We start from the raw sequence: 27,918 nt of genomic DNA, 5'->3' as shown, positions 1-27,918 counted from the left end.
GCCGAAAGACTTGAGAATACAGCATATAGAAGGTGCCCCTGCCCATGGCAGGGCATGGGACAAAATGAGCTTTAATGTCCCTTCCGACCCAAACCATTCTGGGATGTTGAGAAAACAGACTGCATTATTATACAATTTCCATAGCACTAATGGCTGTTCTAACTACTACCTGCAAAAAGGTTTGAAGAAACTACCCCTTCATCATAATTTTCAGAGCCTTACCTGTGTGAGCAGTGCAAGATAGTGAGCAACAGAGTCCAAGCCTATTAAATTCTGCTTTTCTCCATTTAAGAGTTATAGCTTACCCTCCTCAATCTCAAGCTGCTCAGCCCCAGTGCAGTAATTAAGTTCCAGAGCAACTTCACTGGATTTGATAACAAGCCCTAAGTGCTCTTTCTAGGCAAGCAGACACCTACCACTGAAGAAGATCTTCCTCCGGACAGTGAGCAGCACCTGCCCATTTCGTGCAGCACTGGTCATTAAATCCAGAACTTGCTTGTGTGACTTCCCTTTCACAGGGACTCCATCAATGCACATCAGCTCATCTGCCGCACGCAGCCTCCCGTCCTTTTCCGCTGCTCCCAATGGGATTATGGCTCCGATATAAATCTGTGAGCAGAGTCCAGGGTTTGAAAGGGAACGTGAGTTCATCAGAACACACAGTGGTTGGAATCCAGGTGAATCTGTGCAGAAGAGGTCTTTTGGGAAACCTCACTGTCCAGCTCTAGCAGAAAAGCAGCCAGCAAGTGTACTCTGCACAAGCTGATCTAGTGGAGACAATCTGGAATCTCAAAGCATTCACTAAATACGTCAAAAATCTTTAATCCATATTTTTGTCAGTTCTTCTCTCTTGACCATGTTTGCCAGTTTATTAGAAAGCAAAGTTTTTGAAATGAGTACACACCATGTACTTACTATATATATGATCCCCTAGACATTTATGACACAAAAGCCTCTGACATTCATTCCACTCCTTTTTTTCTTTTTTTTTACCAAGACTGAGGAAGAATGAGTGGGGAAGAAATAAAAGCTTTTGAACAAACTCAAGTTTATTTCTGAAAAGTTTGCTTATAGACAGTTCCACATTTCAAGTTGCTTCAGTTCTCAGCTTTTGGTAACTAGATAATGAATTCAAACACCAACAGTTCTGCCTGCCCCCCACCTCAAAAAGTGCTACTAAATATAATACAGAGAAGAACACCACACTCAATTTCATATGCCACAATCACTTTCAATTAAATACAAGATTAAGGGTAACCACAGCTAGTACTGCTGGAGGTTAAGAATGGTGGGCAGCTCATCAGTACTCAGCACTCAAGACATCAGCTCCACACTTCCTAACAGATATAGGTGTTATGGAAACCAAGCACCACAAATGCTATAAAGTGCAACAGAAGTAACGTTCTCTGGGTTTGCTCTTTACTTTAAATGCATGTTAGTGAGGGAGGAAGAGAAAACAAAAAGGCTAGCACTGGATCACAGCTGGGAATGGAAAAACTGAATTCCTTCACTGTAATCAGAAAACAATCCATGCAGATCTATTCCAAAAGCTTTTTTTCTCCATTTAAACAGCTTAAAGAAAGGTCTCTGATGTATAGTACAAGTCTTAGAGCTTCTTCCCAAAGAGAAATTTATGCATGTTTGAAAATACAGGGGAGTCTCCTAAAACCTGGCCTTGGAGAGCAGACCATCCAGGGGTGTTTGCTCTGGCATTTGCCCAGCTGCCTCCAACACAATGCATGCTTAAAAATCCAGCGGGAGAAGCAGGGAATAAAAGGGCTGTGTCACCATCTCAAACCTCGTTTCACTGGGCAGCAAGGAAAGGAACAGCCTAATGAAATTTTGACAGAAGGAGCAACCGCTTCCTTCCACTCAGCTGCTTCCCAGGATGTGCTGCTGTGCACAGCTCACCAATGACTGATCACCACTGGGATCAGGTGACAAAGGGCAAAGGCTGGGGACCAGCGCGGCCCTTCCGAGGGCTCCGAGACACAGCAACAGCTGTAGAAACACCACCAGTGTCCTCGGCCTGACAAAAAGTTGTGGCTAAGGACAGGCTCGGTAGTGGGAAGGACGCAGAACCTCGGAGACTGGAGTCCACGAAGAAGGGAAAATATAAAGGTAATGAGGACCAATTCCTGATCTCTGAAAGGCAGGTAGCGAATCAATCAATTTTGCCATCACTGAGCTGCCTGGATGGGATGATGGGAAATGAGGATGACAGAGTAGGATCATTCCAACAGCAACACTATGAGATAACTGTGAGCAGTTTCACTTACAGGCTGATCTGGTCCGTCCCCACCAAGCACCCGGAAACCAAAGCCCGACTCTTGTTTTCTCAGGAAAACATCTAAATCTCTTGTGTTTGGAGCTAAGAAAAAAAAACAGTATTTCAAAACATGTAAGGAGATATCTTGGATTATTGAGGCATTCTTGAAGGATTATGCTTTGGTGGTACACTCTGAGTCTTCTAGTGACAAAACACAGTAACCAGAAATACAGTGATATTCTCTTTTCAAAATGGTATCATTAATTTTCAAAGCAGAAATCTCAACTACATCTGTGCAGCAGACCAGGATAAAAGCCACTCTGTAACACAACTCAGAATTACTTTTATAAGCAGGTCTGCTGCAGTTTACATCAGAACCATCCTTGACATTATTTCTGCAATTAACTGTTTTACTGAAAATACGGTTGAAACATACTTTGTCTATTTTGTTTTTCTGACTGCTGTTTGAATTATGCATTACTTGAAATGTTTTATCCACAGCAGCTTAACAAACGTAGCAACAAAGTCTCAGTAGTTTTACTGCACATGCAACGAAAGAAAAAATTCCTTCATAATTGAGTATTTTCAAGTTAAAGATGATGTACTTACGTTTGTCCTCATAAATTGTCTTAGACTTCAGGTAGACTTCAGAGGGATCCAGTTTAGGAGAGCCTGGTCGCACAGCAGAGGGCGGGAAGGGCATCGGCTGTGGAATGGTATCAGTGACAGCTTCCAAACTCCCAGAACTATCCTGCTTGTCCTTCTGAAACAGCCCACAGATGCAAAATCCACGTTAAATAAAGGCATGACTACATTTGTGGGTGCAAAGACAATGAACACCATACAGAATAAAGACACAGGAAGAAAGGAACAAAATTACAGTTTTTCCAGTGGATATGTCTGACCAGAGTACTAAAGTCTTCCTCACTGGTACATGAGTTTCTACTGGAGACTAGGCTTGGAAAGAGTTTGAAGTGACTGATGCTCAGAGAGGAGTGAAGATGGGTAGATGCTGGTAGTTACCAATACATGGGATGAAGTGGGGCATAAAGGACCGATCACGTTTGGAGAAGACACCGAATGCTTGTCAGGCGCCTGCCTGGCTCTGGGCCACAATCCAGCACCATAGGCACACACTGCTCCACAGGCACTGCCTCCTGTCCTCTGCCAAGCTCCTCCCCACAAGCACGAGAGGTGCTCCCAGCATGAGCTGTTTGCTGGAGCAATATACAATATGGGGCAGGAGAACACACCTGGGTAGAGTGAGGTATTAACAACTTGCTATTTGCCTTTTCATGATCTCACAGCTGCAACACTCCTGTTCATGAGGCAAGGACACCAAACATCCTTTTGGTCCCTCATCTAAATCCCCAAGGAATTATGCAACAAAGTAACTCTAAATATTTCTTCTGGGCTGAAACCCAGCCTGGAAAACTGGCACATGGCAGTGCATGCTAAGCCATAGCAGGAGCAGAACAGATGTAGATCTGTCCTTTCACCAAGAGCAGAAGAAAGTGCCCAGAGCCATTCAGCAGTTTGACACTTCTTGTATGTTTATAAACACAAGAACTTGCCCTTTTTAAGTGAATTATTTTGCCACGCTGCTTAATGCCACTGAGCATCAAGCACTCTGTGGGCTGTTGCTGCTGTATGTGTGCTGGAATAGGATGCCAGTCCCCAAGTCCAAACTATTTTTAGCACATTGCCATGGGATCCATGCTGACAGGGCCAGGGCCCTCCAACTGCAGGGATTTATGCTTTGATTTATTCAGTGCGGGCAGGCGGATGCTTGCAAGGAACAAAATCTGAAGATCTTATTGAGCACAGTCATCTCTGAGCATGCTGAACAGGTGCACTTGTGTCATTCCACTGCTGGGATACAACTAAGGTTGCACTCAAACAGCAGGATAAAGATAGAAAGAGAAGTTACAGCTATGTTCTGGTAATGGGGTTTTCATAAATTGCCCTGATTTGTTCTGTACAAGAAGCATTTTTCAAGAAGTATCTGTGTTCGACCAGCCTAATTTACAACCTTCACAATAAACATAAGCATTAATATCAGCATTATTAAATCAGAGGTTGGTCTATTAAGACCAAGGATTCTTTACTGAGCTAAAATACATTACAGATGCACTGACAGAGCAAACTTCCAAGAGCAATGAGTATTGAGCTAGTATACAGTTCCATAGAGACTTGCTGAAAATATGGATCCAAAGATAAGCATATCCAGAAGGAAACACTAACCAGTCCATTAATTCTATGCGAGGATTGAGAAGAATCAAAGGATCATAAACTTCCTTTAGGAATGAAAAAAATAGATGCTGTATTTTGTTTCCCTTTTAATGGGTACTCTAACAGCAGGTACTTAGACAAAGAATTTATGCCTACCAACCAAATGTAGTTTTGCTAAACCATCTAAAATCCAGAGGAAATGAGATTACAAAGCAGGTCAGAAACAAGTTAAACACATCACCAATACTCACTCCTTTAGCAGCTTTAGTAGGGGACGGTGGACCTGAAGAAAACAGAAAGTAAATTTAATAGCAGGTTACAAAAAGTTTCCACAATATTTCAGCAATATAATCAGCTGCCCCTGGGGTGAAAATTATAGCGGCTGATTCACTGTGCTTTTAAATGGCAAAGTGACCAAAATCATCACTTTAGAGAAGTCTCAATCAGAACTGAAAGCTCTACAGCAATGAAAAATATCTATTTCTCTTTCTGCTAGAAGCTGGTCAACCAAGTCACCCCTCAGTTCATGTGATAAGGAGACTTATGAATTTGTCTGAAGGAATTTCACTTGCCACAAAGAAATCTAATTATTTCCTTAGCTGATTAAGGAATAGTAGTATTTATACAGAAAAAAGATCCAGAGATTTTTGCAAATGCCAGTGGCTGAAGTCAGGGTTACAATAAAGCCTGACGGGACACTGAGCAGCCAGGAGCTGCCTCATAATGCCTTCAGATTCAGCTTCCTTTGGAAGACACAAACTATCTACTACAGTTTTTGTGGAGAAGCTGCATTCTGGTCTGTGATTGACAATCAAGGAAGAGGTATGAATATGCAAAGAAAAAAATCTGAATTTTTTCTGCTATTCCCAGTGATCAGCCCCACTTCTTTGCTAATGCTTCTTCCCATCTCCTGCAATCCCCTGTTCATTACAGACACAGTTACTGGAATATATTTGGAGAACCTCACAAAACTCAGTCTGTCATATGCTTTGCATTATACTGGAGACCACGAGTTTGCTTTAGCATTCCCCAGAGACTTGGAAGAGACAGTGCATAAACATATCACCATGTAATTGTAGAGGGAAAAAAAAACCCCAAAGAAAAACCTAACTAAAACTTCTAACAAAACTCCAGCAACACACTCTCACCCTAAATACTCAGGGGTATAAATCAAACTTAGAACATAATGGCTCAGAGATATAATGAACTGCTGCTTAGCTGTCAAGACTGGACATGATTTAGATACCACACTAAAATAGGACTTTTAAAAGCTTATAACCAATATGACAACTGCAATTTTGTCTGTACCTCCTCTTAAGATAAGCAGGGGCACCTCCGCTCCTACTGGAAACTGCTTGAGCACCTCCACCACCTGCAAGTGGGTCAAGCTCTGCACATTCTGATGGCAAATCTCCTTGATGACATCTCCTTTCTGTAGGCCTTGGCACCACTGGCTGTCCAAAATCATCTTCACCTTCTGGCCTGTGGGACTGTCTGCAATGGCAAACCCAAAGCCTTTAGGCCCTTTGACCAGAGGGATGGTGACCAGCTCCGGCTGAGAGCCTCCCGAGGAGGCAAAGGAGACCCTCTGCTCCGCTGAATCCACAGAAGGGCCGTTCAGGCGACCGTTGACCAACACTTTCCCATTCTGGTCCAACACAACTGTTGCTGCTACTAAATCTTGGCTGGACACGGAAGCATCTCCCTTGGCCAGCGGCGGGCCATTAATGACAGGCGTGGCTGTCACAATATCCACCACGGGGTCTTCATTGTCATCAGGAAGAGGGTACCCACGACACAAAGTCATGTTCACATACTGATTGACGGGAATGAGCTGAAATATCTGGACAACGTCTGCATGGGTATGGCCAAGGACACAGCTTCCATTTATGTCCACGATGACGTCACCTGTTCAAAAGAAATTTTGATGGTGTCAAAAACAGAAGCAAAACCTTCAACAAAAGCCTACCTTGAAGAAATCACAGTAAGTAATAGCTAGTGTCTGGGATATTACCTCATAGCTAATATTGCCAAAAAGCATAAAGGGTTTCCTTTCTGCATTTATTCTATTTCATCTCAGGACACAGTGCACTAAATAGATAAAGTTTAATCTGCAGCAGATTTAAAAAAATTATACTGTACAGCCACGGGAGATGAAGCAGAGCAGGCACACTACAGCAAGCAGATGTCTTCTACTTTAATTCATATCGCAGAGCATCCTAAACCCAATGCAGAATAAATCGGATTTTTTTGGCCACGCGTTTATTTTAGGACTGGCTGAACTTAAGCTAGGATTGCACACACACACATGCTCCATACTCTTACACTGCTGCCACACGTGGCTAAGAATACATCTTCAAAATGAAGTTATGTGGGCTTCAGATCCCAAAACCTTGTTTCGTGTTTTCGTAATTTTGACATGAAAATTTGCACGTCAGGTACAATATGTCCTGCAAACTGTCCTATCCCTTTAATGCCCAGGCATCAGTAAAACAGGATCTCTCTTATTCCATGTACTACAATCGGAATAGCTGCACATCTTTTCATTCCAACAGTTCTGCAGGATTGTTTTCATTTTTGCAGAGGTGGAAAATGAACCACATACAAACAAGTTCAAACAACACATCAGCAACAAAACAGGAAATTGTTCCATTTCGTAAGTAAACAGTATTAAGAGTAAGAGTTTATGTTATATGTAAAGAAGCATTTTGCCTTTTCTAATATGCAAACCAGAGGTTATGGTAAGGCTACAGGTAACTTAATTACACATGTAATAACCATGAAAAAAATGCACAAGTCTTCATGGGTTCCTCATCCCTCTTCTCTCCTCACTTGTCCAGCTCACACAACTTCGCTTCCTCACTCCTGCTGTGGGCTTTTTTCAGTTTTAATAATCGGTGTCATGGTTTTTGGCAGCAACAAGGCAAAACAGACCAGGATTCAAACACATTATTTTTACTTCACTTACAGAGAGAGAAACCATTCTATGAATAAACATGAAGACAAGTGTCTTTGCTAAAGCAGAAGTACTGAAACCTTCAGAAGTGCCCTTAAAGTAAATTTTCATCCAGAATGCTGCTTCTTTTCCTTTTCAGCCACTGTTCTACACAGATCTTTCACAAATATGAAAATATTTAATTTAGTGAGGATGTGGATGGAGTCGTCCAACCTCCTGCGCCTCAAGCTGTGTTTTCCAAAGTACCCCAGGAAATGGAAGTTTACAGAAATAATACTTGACCTGGAGCAATTCTTCCATCTTGCGCAGCGGGTCCTTCTTTTAACACATTCTTCACCTGGAGAAACTCGTCAGGCCTGTCCCCTCCGATGATTGTGAAGCCAAATCCCATGGTACTTTTTTTCAGGGATGTCCTTATGAGTGCTCCAGTAAGCTGGGATGGATCTCGAGTGAAGACAGACCTCCCTCGTCCTTTGGAATTGTGAAGTACAGAGACAGGAGGGCAGGAAACCAGGGTTAACTCCGGTAAATTTTTTGTTTATTTTTCAGGTGTCACAAAGGTTAATGATTTGTTTATTGTTAGTCAGTTTCTGAAGCAGTTTTAAAGGATAAACAAACAGAACAGCAAAGTGCTACACTCATTTTCCAGTTGAATTCAACAGACTGAACAGACTGCAACAGAGCTGTATGCAAACCTTCCACCTCGAATTCCCAATTTTTATCCTTGAATACCAAGCTTAAAGTAGATGAAAGGCATGAAAACTCCAGGCACGGCTTTACCTGCAGTTCCAGATGGCTCTTCTAACCCTCCATATATTCCAAAGCTGTTTATGACAACCAGCTTCAGAACAATCAAAATTATTTAAAAGCAGTCGTAGTGCGTTGGTTCAATTTTAACACGAAAAAATCCTTCAAAAAACCCAAAAGATCTTGAAGGGTAACACTGTAATGGCTAGCAAAAAGACAAGGCTGATGCCTTCATGAATTCCAGAACTGGACTTTTATAAAGCATATTTGCAGATAAAGATATATGTGACAAAGAACACAATATTCAGTGATACCTGATTTGGAAGGGCCAGCATCAGTCTGTCCTAGCTGTTTTTTCCTTTTGGCTTCCAATACTGGATTTTCAAACTGAGTTTTCTGGTTAATATGACTGCAGGCATACAAAAGGTAGGTCAGGATTTCAACAGAAAACATTCTGACTACTTCCCAAAAAAGACAACCCCAAAAAATACATCTACAAACACTATTTTTTTTATTATGTCAGATGAATGCTCGGGAGAAATAAACAAAAAAACCTCTCATTACCAACACGGAAAATATGCTCATTCTTTCAGCAGCTTACTTACTTTGAGGCAAATAAAATCTTACTTCCTTTAATCACCAGGCAGAGTTGTGATAGTTCCGATCTGAGCAAACCTGCTTTTTTTCTTGACCAATCTACCTATACTGTCTACAAACTCAGGCATCACCTTTTCCCTAGCAGATGACAGAGAAGTACAGCATAGGAGGGGAAAACCAACAAATTTGAGCATAATTCAAATACCTTGGCTTTGCTAAGAGAAAAATGTTTGCTTGTTCTCTGAAGCTACATTTTCAACTCCACCATTTTTCTTCTCCATGGTTAAGGAGAGATTTAATTTCCTCTGGCCTGAAGGAGATTCAAAAGACCTCCTGCAGCAGTTTAGTGGTTATTGACTTGGCTCTTTGAAAACAGCAATGATCTACAAGTTATTTTTACTCTTTTAAAGTTATCAGGTGCCACTCTTAGTCAAGTGACTCTGTTTTTGTTAAGCTAAGACAAATGACATCAGCTCATTTCCATCTAGAAATTATTTTGGTTGCAACTTGCTTTCCTTCCCCAAATGAAAAACAGTCCTTAAGTCTTTAAAGTCACACTGTGGATTTTCCCACATGCCGGTGCTACCAGAAGTTTGTGCCACGAAGTTTGCAACCCCAGTACTGTTTTTCCTGGATATATTTAGTAGTTTCACAGAATCACAGAATGTTTTGCACTGGAAGAAACCTTAAAGCCCATCCAGTTCCACCCTCTGCCACGAGCATGGGTACTAGACCAGGCTGCTCCCAGCCCTGTCCACCTGGCCTTTCACTGCATTACAATCTCTACTTACTGGGGATCAAGGACTTCAGAAGTTCATGCTCAATTTATATGTATGCCAAATCAATAATTAGTACTTACTCAACATAATATGTCCCATATTGAGGGTCTTCTATTTTCTCCCATCCATAAGGAAGTTCTGCAAATCAGAAAGACCGAATTCACCATTACAGGGGAAAACTATCTACAAATATCAGAGTTTTCATTAACACCTAGTTCATGAAAAATATGAGGAAAATACAGGTCCCATTTTCTTTCCTGATGAAAGGTAAAAGCCTGTTCCAGGAAATCTGAAACCCTGCAACTCTTACTCTTTTTTGCACTAAATGAGGAGACTTGTATTCAATGAAATCACAGGACTTTAAACATATAATAAACTTAAAGACCTGTTTGTACTGAAAACTACATGCAAAAGGCTCCTTTTTAGGCAAATTCAGCATCTGGTAGGAGGGTGCCAGCAGCTCATGACTGACTGAAGGGTAATAAGAAGCTACCACAGAGGTCAGCTTGTTATCTTGCCCATGGAAATTTAAATATTAGAATAATGAATAAAGTCAGCCAGACATTTTAAGGATAAATTTGCCCTGTAATCTTGTTTGAGGCTGCCCCAAGTTTGACAATAACAGGAATTTCCCTAGCATATGACAGCATGTTACCTATTACTAACACCAGTATTGCTCCACAGTGTCTGACTAAAGACTCAATGGGTCTATTAATTTAAGTATTGTTCATTTGGATATCCTGCATCTCTATTTAAAGAGCTGCATGTATGTTTAGTAAGCAGCAGTATGCAGCCATTACTCCAGCTGGCTTCATTATGGATACATGGCTGTTTGGCTGGGCAATTTTAGAGGATGACAGGTCATTCTGAGACTGCTTCAGCTTTTGGAACATGTCAGGCATTTGCTGAAGAGACAGACCTACCTGATACTCTTTTCTAGCAGACTGAAATGCCCACCTGTGTAGGAAATGGTTGCAGAAATTGCCTGGAGGCTACTGACCTGGAAGTCTTGAAGGAATTTAAATCAGTCAGATTGTTCCCTTAGCTTCTGCATTCAAATACTATGTCACATGCAATAGTTATTATTAGCAATATATATTTTACCATACCTTCTTTGTTATTCCTATATTCTGTTACTTATGGACCTTCTCCTTCTGACATATTCCACCTATACTACAGTTTGCAGTGAGATCATCACTCACGTGCAGCTTTCTCCTTAAGAATGACACTTACTGGAATGAGATATCTCATAATCTGCTCAGGAATGCAGATAAACCTTCCATTTGGCCAGATTCTACTACTCCAGAGAAAATACACCACGGACTTTCCCAGTCTTATGTAAATTCCTATTGCCACCAAACAGGGGACACTCGACACTACACTGCCAGCTCGAGTCACATCTACCAGGGAGAAGCTTCTACCACAGAAGTAATGGACTGTATCCAGCTGGGATAAAGTCATACATTTATCAGTGACAGGTGACAAATGGTTCTGAACATCTCACCTCCATCTTCACAATCTTCAGGAGCTTTGGCCTTCTTACAGAGTCGGGGATCAAGCCATGTGGTTGTCTTGGTGTTGTGACTGTGGAGCAGAACACATGCCAGTAAGAGAACTCCCTCACACAGAAGAAACTTTCCTTCAAGTATTTACTATTGTAGGAAACTGCAGACTTCAGATAATACAACCTTTATTTGTGCCTCAGTCACATCATAAAATACAAAAAAGAAAAGGCACCAGCACACTGGAGACTCTCCAGGGCACACAGGAAGTGTTAGAGGCACAGATCCTCCCCTCAGCCCCCAAAAGCTCATATGGGAACAGCAGTTGTTTCTACCTGATAGGAAAAAAAATATTTTTAGCCTCCTCATATGCTAAACTCTCAGGAAGGTTTCTGTTTCATTTTTGCCTTAGAACTCATAAATGAGGCAGTTTTACATGTGCTCACATGAGCTACTTTCCTATCCTGGGCTTTCATCTGGGCTATTTGTATTTTGAAACATCCATTCACAGCCAAGGAACACAAGCAGAGAAGAAAAGCTAAACAAGGTCTCAAATTTCAGAGAAATTTGACATAGAGAAGGTTTCCATGTCGCACTTGACTTAGCAATACTCAGCCAGATTTGTATTTGTGAGATACAAAACTCAGAACAAACAAACTGACTTTGCAGGTCAAACCATAAGGTGTTCCTGCACAATGGCAATTGTACTGAGCATGCAACATTGAGGACTATGAGTAAGGAATGTAACAGCAGGAAAATAGTAAATTTCATAAAGAAATAGAAGCAGCAAGAGAAGAAGAGAGGTGAAAGACCAAGCTTTCCAGACTGCAGCCACCAGCACTTCCCTCCTCCAAGGAGCAAGTTACTCACTCGATGAAGTAGATCATGCCAGTGTCCGTGTAGGCCATTTCCCAGTTCTTGGGTAGTGGTTCCAGGGCCTCATCCCTTGACAAATAATTTCTGAAGTCCATGTTGCTGCTTGTCTGGTTGTAGCTGGGAACAGGTTTCATCCAGTCAGGAGAATCTGAATGTTTTTCTTTGTTTTCTGCAGTTGTTCAGGGAAAGTGTTTGTCAGATGCTTATGTTGTTTCTCACAAAGAACCATCCTCTTAATCTGGCTATGAGTGGATGTCAAACACATCCCTGTATGTGATGTGCATTTTTTGAAATGCTGACATGAAAAGACTGAACTCTGCTCTTCCCCTGCCAAACAGAATTAACCTTGTATTATGTGTCTGAGCCTATTTTGAAAAATCAACACTGGCAGAAATCCAAGCTGACTACGCTCTGTTGCCATTTCTACAGAGAGAACAGTGTTTGTAATGCCATAAAACAATAAAAAAATCCTACTAATATTCCTCAAAGAATCAGAAGGAAATGTAGAGAAGACTCAAACTACCAGTAAAATAAACAACATCTTCCCACAAGCCACAACTAGAAAAAAGATCCCAAAAATTCCAGCAGGAAACTTTAAATAGATGCCTCTACCCTTCAGAACCGAGGTTATGCTTGATACCCTCTGTGACACGATGATGTCCACGACCTTCACCCAACCACCAGCCTGACCACTGGCCCCTCTGTGGTGTTGCCAGCCCTGAAGATGACAAGATTAGGTCAGGTCTGGTCAGTGTAACTCTCTCCTAAACAGTCACTCCAAATGCAATGTGACAGTTCCTCTCCACCACCAATTCTCCCCCCTCCAGACGAGTAACCATGACAGCAAAAGGAAAAGGGCATCTTGCCAATCCCAAAAAAGGTCCTGCTGGACACCGCTCCAGCCTCAACACGCTTGGCTTTGTTTCTCTCCACGAGCTCCCCCTTGGGTGGTTTCGGGTTGTGTGATAGTTCCCTTATGCAAAATCATCTGAAAATTTTACAGTATGAGCCAATGTCACCCCTTCAACCAATCACTTCCACAAAATCTCCTGTGTACAAATTCAGTGATTGCCTCAAAATTCAACAGTAACATTTGCAGGGTATGAATTCTATGCTGTGAAGGTTTTCTGTTATTTCAAGAGTGGACAAATTTTTCCTTCCTGCTTGTGTAACTGGCCCATATCCAGCACCACATGTTCTTGACCAAGCAGTGCATTTTATGATGCAACTGCACATCTGGCTGGGGGAACAGCTGGTTCTTTTTAAAAGGTCATCTCAAAATCAATAGAAGCACCAGCCTGAACAGAAACTGCCTTCATACTTCACCAAAACTAAGGAAGCGTCAATGTTTTTTGTATATCCATTCATACAGTACTCCAGTGAATTTCTCCCCTTGTCAACCAACCTATCCCTCCGCTGCCATTAACTGCTTCCTTTTCCTCCTCTTCCTCCTCTTCAGGGAGAGAACTTTCCATCCTTTGCATTTTGCTGACAGATGTGGTTCTTTTCCTCTGCGATTCAGTATCAAAATCATTGTCAAAAAGAACTTGATCCACTGGATCAGGCTGAAAGGGACTGGGCTCTGCTGGAGGCTTCGGAGTACCATAAAAATTACCTGAAAATGAGACAGAAATCAGGATCACTGAAGCACTGATACTGCTGAAGGCACCAGCAGTGGCTGTTACCAGTTTAGTGCCCATGCAAAGGTATTTTGGTGAAATTTTAAAGCCTCAAAGAATACATCAACACTACTAAAACCCAATCAACAGTCAAAGCCTATTTATTCATACACTGACTTCTTGCTAACACAGCACTAGTTGTCAGAAAACAAGAAGTTACTTGAAAAAATGCTGCTACAAATTTTCTGAAGAAAAAGATGGATTTGGAGCAACAGAAATACTGAAGTCAAAAAGCAAATTAATTTTATGCAGACATGAGGTATTTATTTCCATAAAACCAGTTAACAAGTAATTGATTTTTAACACTTGCAATTTTCTACTGACAATACACTTGCAAAACAAAGATGTTGATATGGCTTCATATCAACATCTTCATATCAATATGCTGATATTTTTACTTCAGAAAAAGGAACAGAATTTTCCTTCAATATTTTAATCTAAAGTACAAAGGAATCATCTGCTGTTTTCTGGAAAAGAATTTCAGCAATTGACCTCTCTCCTGACTGCTCATATGATTTTTATTAGGGAATTGAGCACAAAGCAAGGAAACTTCCCAGAATTCCTGCTGGGGCAACTTTTTGTGCCTGGATATGGTTTTGACCATGTAAATACACATAGAAAGAAAACCCTTCTTCAAATATAAAGCAAGGGCAAGGCTCAGAGGGGAGAGCCAGATAAAGTGCAGCTCAGGAATAAAAAAAAAACCAAACCACAAACTACTAGTTTAGCCTAAATTTGTTTAAGAGATTTCCACAGACTGGACAATACTAACAGATAGTGTGAGATAAGGAAAACAAGAGGCACAGAGCCTTTCACAGGATTGTCTACTTTTGACATCTTTTCTTTTTTCACCATCTCCATTACAACGTTTTACCTCACCACATTTAACAAACCCAACTTTCCTACAGATTTGGACAATCTGGTCTAGTGCTGTTCAACTTTTCATTGAAAAATGCTTTTGTTTCCCTGCTGGGTCAGAATTTCTCTTGCCTTTTGTCCTTTTGATGCACACCTAAAAGGAGAACATGGCTCTGTTCTCTGAAGTGTACACAAAATTGACTAAATTCTCTTAAATTTGTACCAGGCACAGACAAACCTTTTCAGAATGCTTCTCAAAAACGCAACGGTGAAAATAATCTGGTGGGATTAAGAGTGGTTGAAATGACAATCTGCAGATTATTAGAAAGCTTTAAAACAAGATCGCTCCTCCTCTTCACAGTAACCCAAAAATAGACTAACTATTTTTTCTCTGCTACTGTCATGACCATCAAGTGAGCAGGAAAACTGGTAGCAGAAGGAGCTACACTTGGGACTAAGATCCTGGACACAAGTACTGGGTCCTTATTTCCATTCCATTAAACATCACTGACATACCATCATATGTTCCACTTTCTAGTAAGGCTCCACTTTCTTCCAATGCTTTAAACTGCTCAACAGGAATGAAATTATAGTCTACCCCAGGGACCTCCCCATCTCTGGGAGCCCTTGTAGTGCCTGCAAAGATAGAGAAAACACTCTTGTAAGACACTTAAATGCTGCTTGTTACCAAATGCCACCTGCTGTACAGTTCAGTAAAAACAATGTATTTTCAAATCTTTATACAAAGATGATGTCACTCCAGTAAGAGTTAAAACAACTGGTAAGCGAGAGAACAATAACGTATAAAAACTGAGCCAGTAAATTGCATAGGAACAACACTTTTGGTATTGGGGGAGGAGGAGAGAAGCAGCTGGGTGAGGTGGCAGTTAAGAGAGAATTCTTCCTTATGGTCAGTGAACCAAAAACAACTTTTGTGGCAGCTGACAACACCTGGGCCATGCAATCCCAGTCTGGAATTCTGGGAACAGCTATGTTATTTTATTTTAACCTAGCTGTAAAGGAGCTGCATCTTTCCCTATTTCCACCAGCACCAACTCTCAAATTTGCAATAAGGTCATCATGACTAAGCACATTTGATTTTTGGGCCACCAAATCCGTAACTCGGCAGAGAATTTATTTTTTAACCTACAATTCAGAGTGTAATTCAGCTACACTCCAACCCCTGGCTGTAGGTAAACTTTATCAGTAAATTGCTGTGTTAATGCAGAGGTTCTCAAAGTGTTTTGTCTATAAAAATAGGCCTCCCATAGTTATAATAGCTTAATTAAAGCTCTCCTGAAAGGACTTCACTGATTCATTACTGCCTACAACCTAATAGCATTTTCAAAGCCTGTATCACTTTTTTCAGGCAGCAGTATGAACAAGAGCTAGTAAATAAAAGCTAGTAATAGTGAAATGCAGTTTAAGAAAGCCACTAACTCTCAGGTGTGTTCAGAGAGAAGAGAGCAGAATTCCTGTAGATACAAAAACGTTACTTGACAAAGTAAGTTTTTAATACAATCAGTATTTAAACAGTCAACGATGAGCCTTTTTAATCAGTCTTCTCAGGATGAGCAAACAGTCTGCCTGTATGTTCTGCCACTGTCATCCCTTCTGCACCCAAACCCTCCTCCCACCCTCCTTCCAGCTACCCTGCTCTGCCAAATGCACTTGACACTCAAGGTCTCAGTTTGCTCTTTGTGAAGAAAAAAACCCCAACACATTGACAAAATTCAGGATGTTTTGGCACCGCTTGATCATGCTGAGAAAGATTTATTTCTTGTGGTGGCTGGGGTCATTCTAACAACTACTGACAAATTTGTGAAGAGCAGCACACAGATATTACTGAAAAAAATCTGAACTTTGAATTCTCAAGTTTTTGCTGGTTTTCAGTCCATACTGGCTGCACCAGTATATGGCAACTTCAGATGTGAAGCTACTGTAGCAAAGCCAGAAGTCTCCACGACAAGGTAAAACTCTAAATCAGATTAAGAAAGAAGGCATTTCAAGCTCACAAATTATGTGGGAGTTAGCAGGAACAGATAAAATGAGGCTGATATTTACATACTTACAAGGGATGGTTCTCAAATAGAGATTGTCTCTGATCACTTGCTGGAGTTTGTGGTCTATTGAGCCCTTCTGGAACTGAAGGCTCAGGTAGTGGCGCAAGTCCTTGTTGATGACTTTTCCTTAGAAAGAAAAAAGAATAAATTAGAATAATTTGTAAAGCAGGATCTCATAATAAGAACTGTGTTTCACTGCTATAGAATTTCAGAAAAAGCATGCAGTTGGAAGAGCTGCGTTATCTTAAATACAACAACCTTGATGGAAAATACCATTTTGTAATATCAAATCACAGAATCCCAGAATGGTTTGTGTCAGAAAGGAACCTTATAGCTCATCTTGTTTCACCCCTTGCCATGGGCAGGGACACCTTCCACTAGACCAGGTTGCTCCAAGCCCCATCCAACCTGGCCTTGAATGCTGCCAGAGATGGGGCAGCCACAGCTTCTCTGGGCACCCTGTGCCAGGGCCTCACCACTGTCACAGGAAAGAATTTCTTCTGGCACAGTGGTTTTAAGCAGCGCTTAAACAACCAGACCAACAACCGTTCCCCCTCATCTCCTGAACAAGACAGTGACAATAGTCTGGAATTGTTTGAAAATCAATATAAAGTATTAAAATACAAAACCTATTACCAAAATTCAAAGTCTCTACAGACAAGAAACTATTTCACTGTATTCGGAAGTAGTTTCCATTCAATTTACACCTACTCACCAGTCACCTGAGTTCAATATTTTGTCACATGGGAACTTGCATTCTTCAAATTATAAAAAGAAAATATTTCCTTCTTAAAAACATTGCGTAATAGAAGGGAATTGGGTTTTTTTTACAATTACTCCTTTGCAATACTTCTGTCAGGCATCATTAGTGAATCTGTCACATCACTGGACAACCATGGCCCCTTCAGCACACAAATAACTGAGCTCTTGTATTACTGCCTCATCCTTCAGACAGGAGGGTACAAACCAATCTTTTGTACCCTGTCAGCCTCTCAGAAAACACAGTAAATAGGGTTCAGTGACCCTGGTAAATTTAAGTTACGTACTACAGCAGAACACTCAAGGCTTTAGGGAAAAAGCTCAACCTTTGTCTCCAAACCGAGAGAAGGAGATGGGCAGCAGCAGATGGATGCTGGTGTAGCACAAAAGCAGGGAAAAAGGCTGGAACAGACAACTGCTCCTGTAAAATTACATCACCAACAGGTTATGAAATGCATAAACCCGCCCCAGGAGCATTTCTGGGGACAGGAGCCTTTGAAGCCTGTGAGCTCAAAGTTGCTGAGGAGACCATCTCAAACAGATCACAGACCCCACAGCAATCCTCATACAAGGCCCATTCACCTACATCTTCAACCAATTACCGTACTTACATATATATGAAATTTGGAAAAAATCCCAAACTATCAAAACCCTCCCACCACTAACCAAGTTTTCCCAACCATGTGTCACTTCTGCAAAGCTGGTTGCATGTTTTGGTTGTGGCAGGTTTATACTTTCCCTTCCTTTTCAGCCAAGGTGAAGGCATTCCACATCTTGTTCTCAACTCTCAAACATACCCTCAGCAACCACCACTCACCTACACCAAACTGAATTTCAATCTGCACCCTCTTCCCTCCAAACAAAACCATGCCACGATGGGTACTTCAAAGTGGAACCAAGATTACCTATCAGCCCTTCAGAGAGGTCAGTTATGTCCACAGATTAAGTAAAATGCACAAAGAATCACCTCAAACCCTCAGGCAAGGAGAGAATAAGACCAGCACACCCTCTGAACACAAGCAGCACATCCTGTGCTGAACACAAGTCCCGAGCCCCAAATGAAGTCAACTTCTTATCTCCTTTAACACTGTCATTTATTTAAAAATTACTTCCAAACACACAAAAAGCATTTTGCAGTATTAGGACAACACCTCAGCATTGTCCTCGTGGCTGTCCAGCAGTTACACAAGCAACAGCAATTCCCACTAATGCAGTTCTCCACCCAACCCCTTCCCAGGAATGCACAGCAACTCCATAGCCCCCACCTCAATTCCTTATTTTACTAGCATGAACTGTTCCTCATAAAACTTTGGATTTGCTTCCTGCAGCATAACGAGCACAACATGTCACAGAATATGGAAACAAATGGGGTAATCTCCAGCAAGAAAAGCATTTTCCATTTGTAACTACAAATTACTTTATTCTTTGTAGACAAGATAGTTCCTCAACGTTAAAAAAATATTTTGCTGCTAAAATGGTCCATCCATCTCCTTGTCAAAGCCAGATATGCACTTCAGCAATCCCAGCATATTTCACTTAGGCAGATCAATACACTTGTATTTCACTGAGGCAGATGGACCTGTTCATCAGCTACTTTCAGAGTACTGCACGTGGGAAAAACCAGACAATATGTGAGAATCTGTTCTGGATGTAGAATTACAGACTTTATTTACTCACTGATCTTTCCCTCTTCATGTTTAAAATTTTAAAAGCTTATAAACCCTTTTCAATAGATATCAACTCAGTTTAAAGACAAAATAAAGGCAAGGCTGCTACTAAGGATACACCAATATTGAGGGGTTAATCTTTATATTAAAAGCTTAGAGACTACACTATACTGTGAGATCAAGATGACTGAATTGAAGACTGACAGGATTGCCTGGGGAAAACAGAGAAAAGTCAAACAAAATAGTGGGCAGAGGAAAAGTTACAGAAAATCACATAGAGAAGGGTATGCATTAGAAAGCAGAAAAATAAAATAATAGTAAGGATGCTTTAGGCAACCTCTGGCAAAAGTCAGATTATTTTCCCGCCAGGAGCTGAACATGCCTCTTTTACATTGTTTCACACAGGCTTTTAGGAAAACCTCACATATCAGCCTCTCCAAAATAACCTGATAAATGTTGGGCTGGTGTTTGCTGTGCTGCTGAGCCGCTTCTAAAGGATGACACCAGCAACACAGGGACCAGTCAAGAGGAATAATATACTTTATACCACTCAGGTTCTGCCAGATGAACAGGCACAAGCCTCTTGTTTTCAGTTTTAATTTAAATTAACCAAAAAGAACTGTTCAGATGAGGATATGCAACTGGAGTTGGGGGAGGAGAATTAAGTGACTGCAGAAAAAAAAAAAGGCTCAAGTGCCACTGCAGTAAAACACAGCATTGTGAATTAGGGAGACAAATTAAGGGGACAAAGTGGCTTGGGGGTAGGGTTGGTTTCTAGGTCCCACTGCATGTAGCCAGGTCATGTCCAGCCGCTCATCCACCAAAAACAGCCCCCACGGTCTGAGGACCGGGCAGGGAGCAGCTCTCCCGGCCCAGCCTGCAGTGATCTGCTGCCACCTCCTGCTGATCCCCCTTAATTCCACCCCCCAAGCCTCCTCACTCCCCTCCCCAGGGGAGTTTGAACAGCACAGGGTGAAAATTGCAGATATTACATACTGAGATGCAATTTTGTTTTCTCACTTAGAACATAGCAGAGGAGAAATGTAAGCAGAATATCATCACTTACATTCAGAATTCCACACTGTGAACAGAATCCCAGAGTATCCAAAGGCTCTGTTGAGCTGTATGATGTGTTACATAAGCTGTGGCTGCCATAGGCCACCGACTATGAAAATTCCAGTGAAACACACGTTAAGAGCTATAAAGCAGCTCCGTGGCTTCACTCACAGTCTAACTAAAATAGGAATTCTCAGGGCTTAGCAAGTGGAAAACAGTCACTGTTTAATTAAACTGGGCTGTCAATACGCCCATTGAGATTAAGTGATTTTTGATGTGACCAAGCAAAAGCCATTTAAAGAAACTATCAGCTCCGCAAATCAGGGATGCAGTGTAAGGAAACCCAAGCTAGAATTAGTGCGTAACACATTAGCTTTATTATATTCCCCAGCAACTATTAACATACTATGATTTCACGTAAGTTCCAGATCTGAACACATGCATTCACTGAGGACAATGAATGATTTCCAAGCATGCAAGAGAATCACTGTATTCATGAAATGTGCAGAGGCTGGAAAGACCCAGTGGTGACGCAGCCATCAGTACCTGCTGTGCTTCACCGGCAAGTACTTCACTGTGACCTGGCAAATACACACCTATGCTCTCAGCACAAAGAGAAGGTGGGAGGTTCACATTATTACAACTAATACAGAAAAGAGACTAGATCATTTTGAGAATGTCCAACCCAGCCAGCAGGTGCTTCCTCATTTTGTGGGTTAGAAGCATAGATGGATTCCTGTGCAGAAGCCTGCTTTTTCTTCAGGGAGAGAGCCCATAGCCCTGGGATTTTTGAGGAGAAAGGCTGAGACTAGCAGCAATGCCTGGCAGTTTGTGTCCCAGGCCACCAAGAGCTCCATGGCAGGCTCACACTCAACACCTCCCTGTCTCCCTTCCAGGTAATGAAGGTAGGAACCCAAGTTGGGACTCAGCCTGCGGAAGAGAGGAGCTCCCTAAGAAAATCCAGGCCGCTTTGGGAGGTGAGGTGACAACCATGCCTGGACCAGTGACCCATGTGGGAAAAGAGATCCCGGCCCCATTATGGACTCAGGGTAACTCCTGCTCATTCCCTGAAAATCTGCAGCTTCTTCAAAATGCAGGCAAGCTCCCTGTCAGGTGAAGCATTACATTTCAAGGCTCTTCACAGCCACAATAATCCATTAAACCAAGCTCATTTACTACCTGAAAGCTGAGAAATATTAGACAGGGTTATGCCAAAAGGCTTGTTTAGTCATAGTTTGTTATATGCCACCTAATAAATTCTTGGTAATATAGTCTGACTTACAGAAATTATGGTAGAGATAAGCATTACAGTATAAATAAATCATTTACCAGACTGCTCAAAATACTGACAGGATGTTTACAGTACTAGTGAAAGAAATGAAAACCTGTTTATCCAGATTAAGGAAATAAGGTTACTATAAACTCCCTTACAGAATATACATCCCAGTTGACTTTGGGGATTTTCTTACTTTTGTCAGTAACAAAATCAACTCCAGAACCACCAATTACTATGAATTTTGACTTTTTAAGCCTCCAGATTTAGATCACTCATTACTAAAAACTAAGAGGTGTTCAACACCAGCCTTCACAGAATAATGCCTTCAGATCCTCAGTAGAGGTGGTGAGCAATTCAGAGAGACAAAGTTTCTCATTCCACATTCTTGAATATCCCAGGATTCTGTGCTGTTTCCTTGAAATCCTACAGGGTTGGAAAGATTCTCCCAATAAACCTGGCCACTGTAAGTAAACCAGTGGAAAACAAATATGACTGTGTTTGCTCGTGAAATTCCATCATTAAAGCATTTCAAGTTCTGAAGATAACTAAAATACCCTTTGAAAGGCACGTCACCAAAACGTATTTGAGAAACACAAAACAGAGTGGCAAATCATGCATTGTTTATTCCAAAATATACTTGGAGCTGAGAGGGAAAACATGTGAAATGTAAACAGTGGGAGCTTGGATGCAATCCTCCTGAATTTTAGTTCTGTCTGTATAGAAAGAGAAAAGCCAACTGTAACAGAAGGCTCTAGAGTGTGAGTATCTATGGGTGGGTTCCTGATCTGCCATGAAAAAAAAAATCTAGCTAGAGCTGTCAGTGCCATTTGGGCAGTGTATGAAAATAGCACTTGGTACCCAGTCAACACTTGCCATTGTTCACAGATGTACCAGAACCACTGAAGCTTGGAAGTGAAGAATAAGCCTAAAGTGCAGGACAAGGGCGAATGAACGGCTTCCCACAGCCAGAGGGATGGAATTCCTCCCCGTGAGGGTGCTGAGGCCTTAGCACAGGTTCTCCAGAGAAGCTGTGGCTGCCCTGTCCCTGAAAGTGTTCAAGGCTTGGTTAGACTGGGCATGGAGCAACCTAGTCTAGTGGAAGGTTATGTAATGCCTATGTAATGAGATGATCCTTAAGGTCTCTTTCAACCTCAACCATTCTGGGATTCTGTGATCCAGCACTGCAGAACCAAGAGGTTCTTAACCTTTTGCCACCTACCCTGAGCTCATTTCCTTGCCTGCTCCAGCGTATCCGCAGTCAGGGTGGGGGGACACTCTCCTGCACCCACAGAGGGCAGCTCTGGTCTAAGCACAACCAGCAACAAACAGCTTTTTTTTAAAACCACCTATATGTGATTTATTAAAATATGGATATTGATCTAATACCGATATCCAACTGTTACGGACAAAAACTCTCTAACAGTTTAAAGTTATAAAGTGTATGTTTATTACGACCCCAGGCAGCGAGCATGTGGGATAGCTCCCAAATACACACCGCAATTTACAGGTGATTACAAAGCTCTTTTATCTATGCAAGTATTGAATACCCAAAATACAAATACATATTCATGATTTTGGTACATCCCATTCCCCGCTTCATATGTTAATTAGTTCAAAAGCTATTAAGCATGCGCAGTGTGTTCCTTGAAATGGGTCGGTGGTCACTTACATGGGGAGGGGTCCCAAAATGAAGAAGTAAATGTAGTCTTCCTCGTTCTGACCCTTCTACCTTTTCAATGCAAATATGACAAATGAACCCTTGGAAGAACTCCCATTCCTTGTCTTCAGTTGGTTTCAGAGCAAAGGAGGCCCACAATTGTCTTATGTTCCTCAAAGCTATTTGTCAGTTTCTGTATTCTTCATTATAAACCCAGCTAACCAAACATTATGTTGACAAGCAATCAATTATTAGTTAACTACTAACTCTTAACTTCATTAAGACCTACCTATTTGTTTTAATTAGCTTCAACAAAGCTTATCTTTAACTAAAATCTTAGCTTCTCTAAAATCTCTAAATTTTTAAAGTTTATGCTTCATATGCACAAACACTCCGCTCACATGCCAGAACACATTCTGAGCAGGGAGAGCATCAGCAGAGCTCCGGGCAGATGCCTGCCCCTTCCCTTCCATCTGCTCCTGGGACACGGTCATGCCTCCACAGGGCATCCCCAGCCAGCACATGGCAGGGAGGGGTCATGCACCACTTCGGAACTAAGGAAAAAGTAGGAAATTGAGACCAGCTGCATTTGGAAACCCGTATGTAGGGCAGCAATACTACTCAGTTACACGGCTCTAGCACGGGTATCTTCTTTTCTTCTCTGTATCTTGTTACATCTGTAGACATTCTCAACCTGTGCATGATTTCCACAGAAAGGCAGCATTTTAAGTTGGTGTCATGCCCTGCACTGGCAGTAAAAAAACTTGCATAGCCTAATGAATTGCCCATAACCTTAAGGATTTTTAAAATTAAAATTCTTTTAAGTAAAGTAGTTCCAACTTTCAGGCTCCAGCTTCACACACACCAGTATCAGATATGATTACAGTAATACATTGCACGCACACAATAATCCATTAACCATGGGAATACAGTCAGGAGAATTACCAGTGACCAGGGTTTACTCTGATAATGCCAAGTATTTTAATACTCTATTATTAAACAGGAGAATAGCAAGGCTCAAAGGTCTGTGCAGCTGTTTCTGATAGAAGATCAGACACTGAAGGAGATATACGCAGAACTCAAGTCATTTAAAATAGTGAACGGGTTTCAAATAAAATGCAAACATAACCATTTCCTTCAACTTAACAGTGGGGAAAAAAATGCAAAAGAACTTTACACAAGGGAAGTTTGACGTTTTTTATTATGTATGGAGACATTCTTCCCTTTAATTCGATATTTTCTTGAGAAGCGAAAAAAAACAGAACAGATTAACAATGTTTGCCTATTTATAAAGATTTGCTGTATTCTCAAAAATGAGGTAAACTGGTCCATGATTTCCATTTCAAGTCAGATCCATTGACAGTGATGGTAAAGAACAAGAATCCAGATAAACCACACCCTGTGAGCCTCTGCCACTGTCAGGTTTGAGACAGACAAAATGATTTACAGGGATCCGTGGTAAAATCACTGAGCCCAGCCTGGGAGCTTGAAACACCTCACAAAAACCAAATGTGATTCGCAAGATCTAATTATGACTCTCAAGGTGACAAAGGGACGTAAAGCACAAGAGGAAACAGGCTTTTGACACCACAACAGCAGATGAATCAAATACACTGACCAGAATAGAACATGGAATTGTTAAGGCTGGAAAAGAACTCTAAGGTCATCCAGTCCAACCATCAACCAGCACTCACTATGTTCACCACTAAACCATGTCCTCAAGTGCCACACCCACATGTTTCTTAGAATGCTTTCAGGGATAGTGACTCCACCACTTCCCTGGGCAGCCTGTTCCAAAGCTTTACAACCCTTCCCATGAAAAAAAATGTCCCAACACCTAATATAAACCCTGGCCCCAGTGTAACCTGAGGCTATTTCCTGATCATGATCTACTCAAACCACCATGCAAGTGATGGAGTTGGTACAGCAACACACCAATAGGTTCAAACATGTTAAAAGGATGTTACAACACTCTAAAAGGTCAAAACAACAATCAGAACTTGGAATACAAAGACACGTTAAAAAAAATTAAAATAAAAAATTGTTTTGACAATAACACTTTATTAAAACTTCTTAATTATGCACTCAAGGCCTGCCTGAGTTTTAATCACTGGGCAGCTCAATACACTACAGGGGTTATTCTGGGTAAGTAGTATCTGTCACTGAAACACTTGCCACTGTGAAGTCAAATACAGACACTTACAGCCATGAAATACGAGTTGTCTGTAGCTGTCACAGGTTACAGTAATAGAGAAATCATTTAGTCTGCTCTTAATTGAAAAGTGGAGCACCAAAACAAAGACAAGTAACCTGAACAATGGAAATTATTTTCCTAGGGCTAACTATGGCTTGTTTTTCCCAATTTATAAATTATCTTCCATTCATTCCCTTAAATTTACAATGTGAGGTTTTAATTTATTCACACTAGAGAAAATGCTTTACTGAGACAGCAAACCAACTCATTTGGTCTGGAAAGCACAATTAACATACCCAACTGAACAAAATGTTACTTGAGTCCCCAGACTCTTCTAATATTAATGCTTCCCTTTGGAAATCTCCAGCTTATGTGCAAATTCAAACTTACTGACATTTAATATTATCCCATGTCACACCACAACAAGGGACCGCACACAGCGCACCTGTGCAGGTTAACCTGTCATAGTGTTTGGCAGTAACTGCCAATCCTTCTGTCTTCAGAGAGTGCATCATGTTTCAGATGTGACGTATGTCTAACATACCGTATCTCATTGCTTAAGCAGCGTGCAGCTCTACAGAATGACACACTTCAATCACAACCCTAAAGAAAAACGTCCTTGCAGCTGCTCTCTGTGACACAAGCCATTTAATCTACTTGGGACTTGGCACTGCTTTCCCAACAGAAGGCTACGTGTTTCCATGCCAAGACCTTTTTTAAAGTGTTCAGATCAGAATATAATTTATGCAAATCACAGACAGGTTTATTTTTAGCCTGCTTTCCATAGGAAGCAAGATATGCAATTACACTCTGCATAATTTCTAGGCCCACTAACCTATTTCAGTATGGAGTTTGGCAGGGCAGGAGTCCGATAAAGATACTCTATTGACAAAGATGCTGCATGCCTGTTCTCCTTTGAGCAGACAAACCTGTGGGATGACCATCCACCTTGGAAAACAGAAAATGTTCCCAGCAGAGGTGTCCGCTAGCTGCATCAGTGAGCAGCAGCGCGTGGACTGTCATAGCTGGACCTATAAACTAACTTACACAACAGCAAATTGGGTTTTAAATACCAGCCCCATCCTGAATATCGCTGCTTTGCACTGCCTGCAAGTATAACACCTCTTGTAACAGATCATTTCCATACAAGAATGTCACCCAAGGGCATTTTAGTGGCTTCTCAATGCCACTTTCCCATGAGACACCCCCCCCTCCCCAACAAGGTCCCACCACCACAGAGGCCCCCTGAGCACAAGGGTAAAGGAGCAATTCCTGCTCTGACAAACATGAATCGTTATGCAACCTTTATGAAGGAATTAGAGCTTCCTCAAACCAGCTTTTTAAGGAGCCTGGGAAATCCCAGTACTCCAGCAGGGTGGGCTGCAGCATTCCCAAGGGACAGCTGATGCTTAAGGCTGCAGATTGCACTGCTGTGACTCACCACACTCTGAAGGACTCTCAGGAACCTGGAATCACCAAAAAAGTGCCAGGGCAGCACTCCTCTGATCAAACCCATAGAAGTGCTGTGTCACAGCAGTATTGATTAGAGACATCTCACAGTTTAATTGGAAAACACGGGCAGTCAGTAAAATCACTGGAACTCCAGATGTGCACCAGCCATGACTAATGTCAGTGCCTGACTCACACAGTTCACATGGCAATTCTACACCAAGGGATGCTTTACTCAGTCTGCTGCAACACCCAAGGGCCAGGGGCACACCAGTGTGCAGCACAGCATCCCACAAACAGCAGAGACACTGATCCACTCTGATCTATCACACCCATGAATCCCTCTGGTGTCACTGCATGAACTCCAATTCTCTTATAACCCAATTTTGCAGGGAAGCTTCTGTTTACAATCTTTATCACAGGTGGGTGTTTAAGTAATCAAGTAAGAGAAGACCATTTCCCTATATGTTCAGTTAATTATCACATAATAAAAACCAAAGGCGTTTCTCTTTCTGCTTGCACAAGATATCCTATTATATCATCACTATTCATTTAATAAGACTTATTTTTAGTTATGGAACCCAGGATTTTCAATTAACCATGAAAGAGGGCTTTCTCCAAGGAGTACACATATGAGGAGCTGAATGCCAACAACAGAGGAACTGCTCAGCCTCTGAGATCCAGCTGCTTTCTAGTGAAGTACAAGTGTGCTGGACCTGCCCAGGCAGTGCTGGCACATCCCATCACAGCCCTTCCCTGCAGGAACTCAGGTCACAGCAGCCAACCTGGCACAAACACACTAGAGGTGCTGACTGATGAGCTCCAAAGCATGTCTGGGAGTGGTCCTACTGACAGGATCCTACTGACAGCCACAGCTCGTTCAAAGAGCTGCCAGAGGTGCTCACCTCACTGTTTGGCACAGTCATTGGAATTTCTAACAAACTCAGCCAGCTGAGGCTGACAGACTTCTTCTCATTACTGATGCAGCATTTAAGCTGAAAAATCCATGCACTTCCCCATCACCAGCTTGCAGGAGAACATGCCTAAAACCAGTTCTAAAATCAGCTCGAGTGACCTTGGTGTGACTTACCAAAATACAGTCAGCTCTTCAGGAACACAGGTGGTTGAACTGATGCTGCCAATGTTTAATGTTCAGAAATTTCTTCATTTTTTTCCTAAATTAATATTATTATTTCTGCATGCTATGTTTATTCTTTTATGTATGCCTCTGCCTGCCAAGGAATTGTTAACTAATCACCATAATATTCACTTTGTTAGCACACAGCTGGGTACTTGGTCTTG

The 27,918-nt window shown here is 41.6% G+C and overlaps 1 protein-coding gene across 3 annotated transcripts in view; it reads right to left on the bottom strand.

Annotated features, from left to right (window-relative positions):
- Positions 1-27,918, bottom strand: part of MAGI3 (membrane associated guanylate kinase, WW and PDZ domain containing 3) — a 57,109-nt gene that overhangs the window by 13,956 nt on the left and 15,235 nt on the right. For 2 of the 3 annotated variants that reach the window (XM_038162361.1, XM_038162363.1), the window contains exons 2-14: positions 16,568-16,684; positions 15,012-15,131; positions 13,364-13,573; positions 11,953-12,127; positions 11,085-11,164; positions 9,661-9,718; positions 8,519-8,613; positions 7,740-7,928; positions 5,810-6,409; positions 4,753-4,784; positions 2,879-3,032; positions 2,280-2,371; positions 417-609 (exon numbers count right to left, since the gene is read on the bottom strand). In XM_038162361.1, the coding sequence (XP_038018289.1) occupies positions 417-609; positions 2,280-2,371; positions 2,879-3,032; positions 4,753-4,784; positions 5,810-6,409; positions 7,740-7,928; positions 8,519-8,613; positions 9,661-9,718; positions 11,085-11,164; positions 11,953-12,127; positions 13,364-13,573; positions 15,012-15,131; positions 16,568-16,684 (2,115 nt within the window). The remainder of the gene's footprint in view (positions 1-416; positions 610-2,279; positions 2,372-2,878; positions 3,033-4,752; positions 4,785-5,809; positions 6,410-7,739; positions 7,929-8,518; positions 8,614-9,660; positions 9,719-11,084; positions 11,165-11,952; positions 12,128-13,363; positions 13,574-15,011; positions 15,132-16,567; positions 16,685-27,918) is intronic. The other variant, XM_038162362.1, reaches the window with a different exon arrangement.

This window comes from Motacilla alba, chromosome 26 (assembly GCF_015832195.1).
Source record: "Motacilla alba alba isolate MOTALB_02 chromosome 26, Motacilla_alba_V1.0_pri, whole genome shotgun sequence".
Lineage (NCBI taxonomy): Eukaryota > Metazoa > Chordata > Aves > Passeriformes > Motacillidae > Motacilla > Motacilla alba.
The sequence above is the reverse complement of the archived record's forward strand: the minus strand, read 5'-3'. Positions and strand labels throughout refer to the sequence as shown.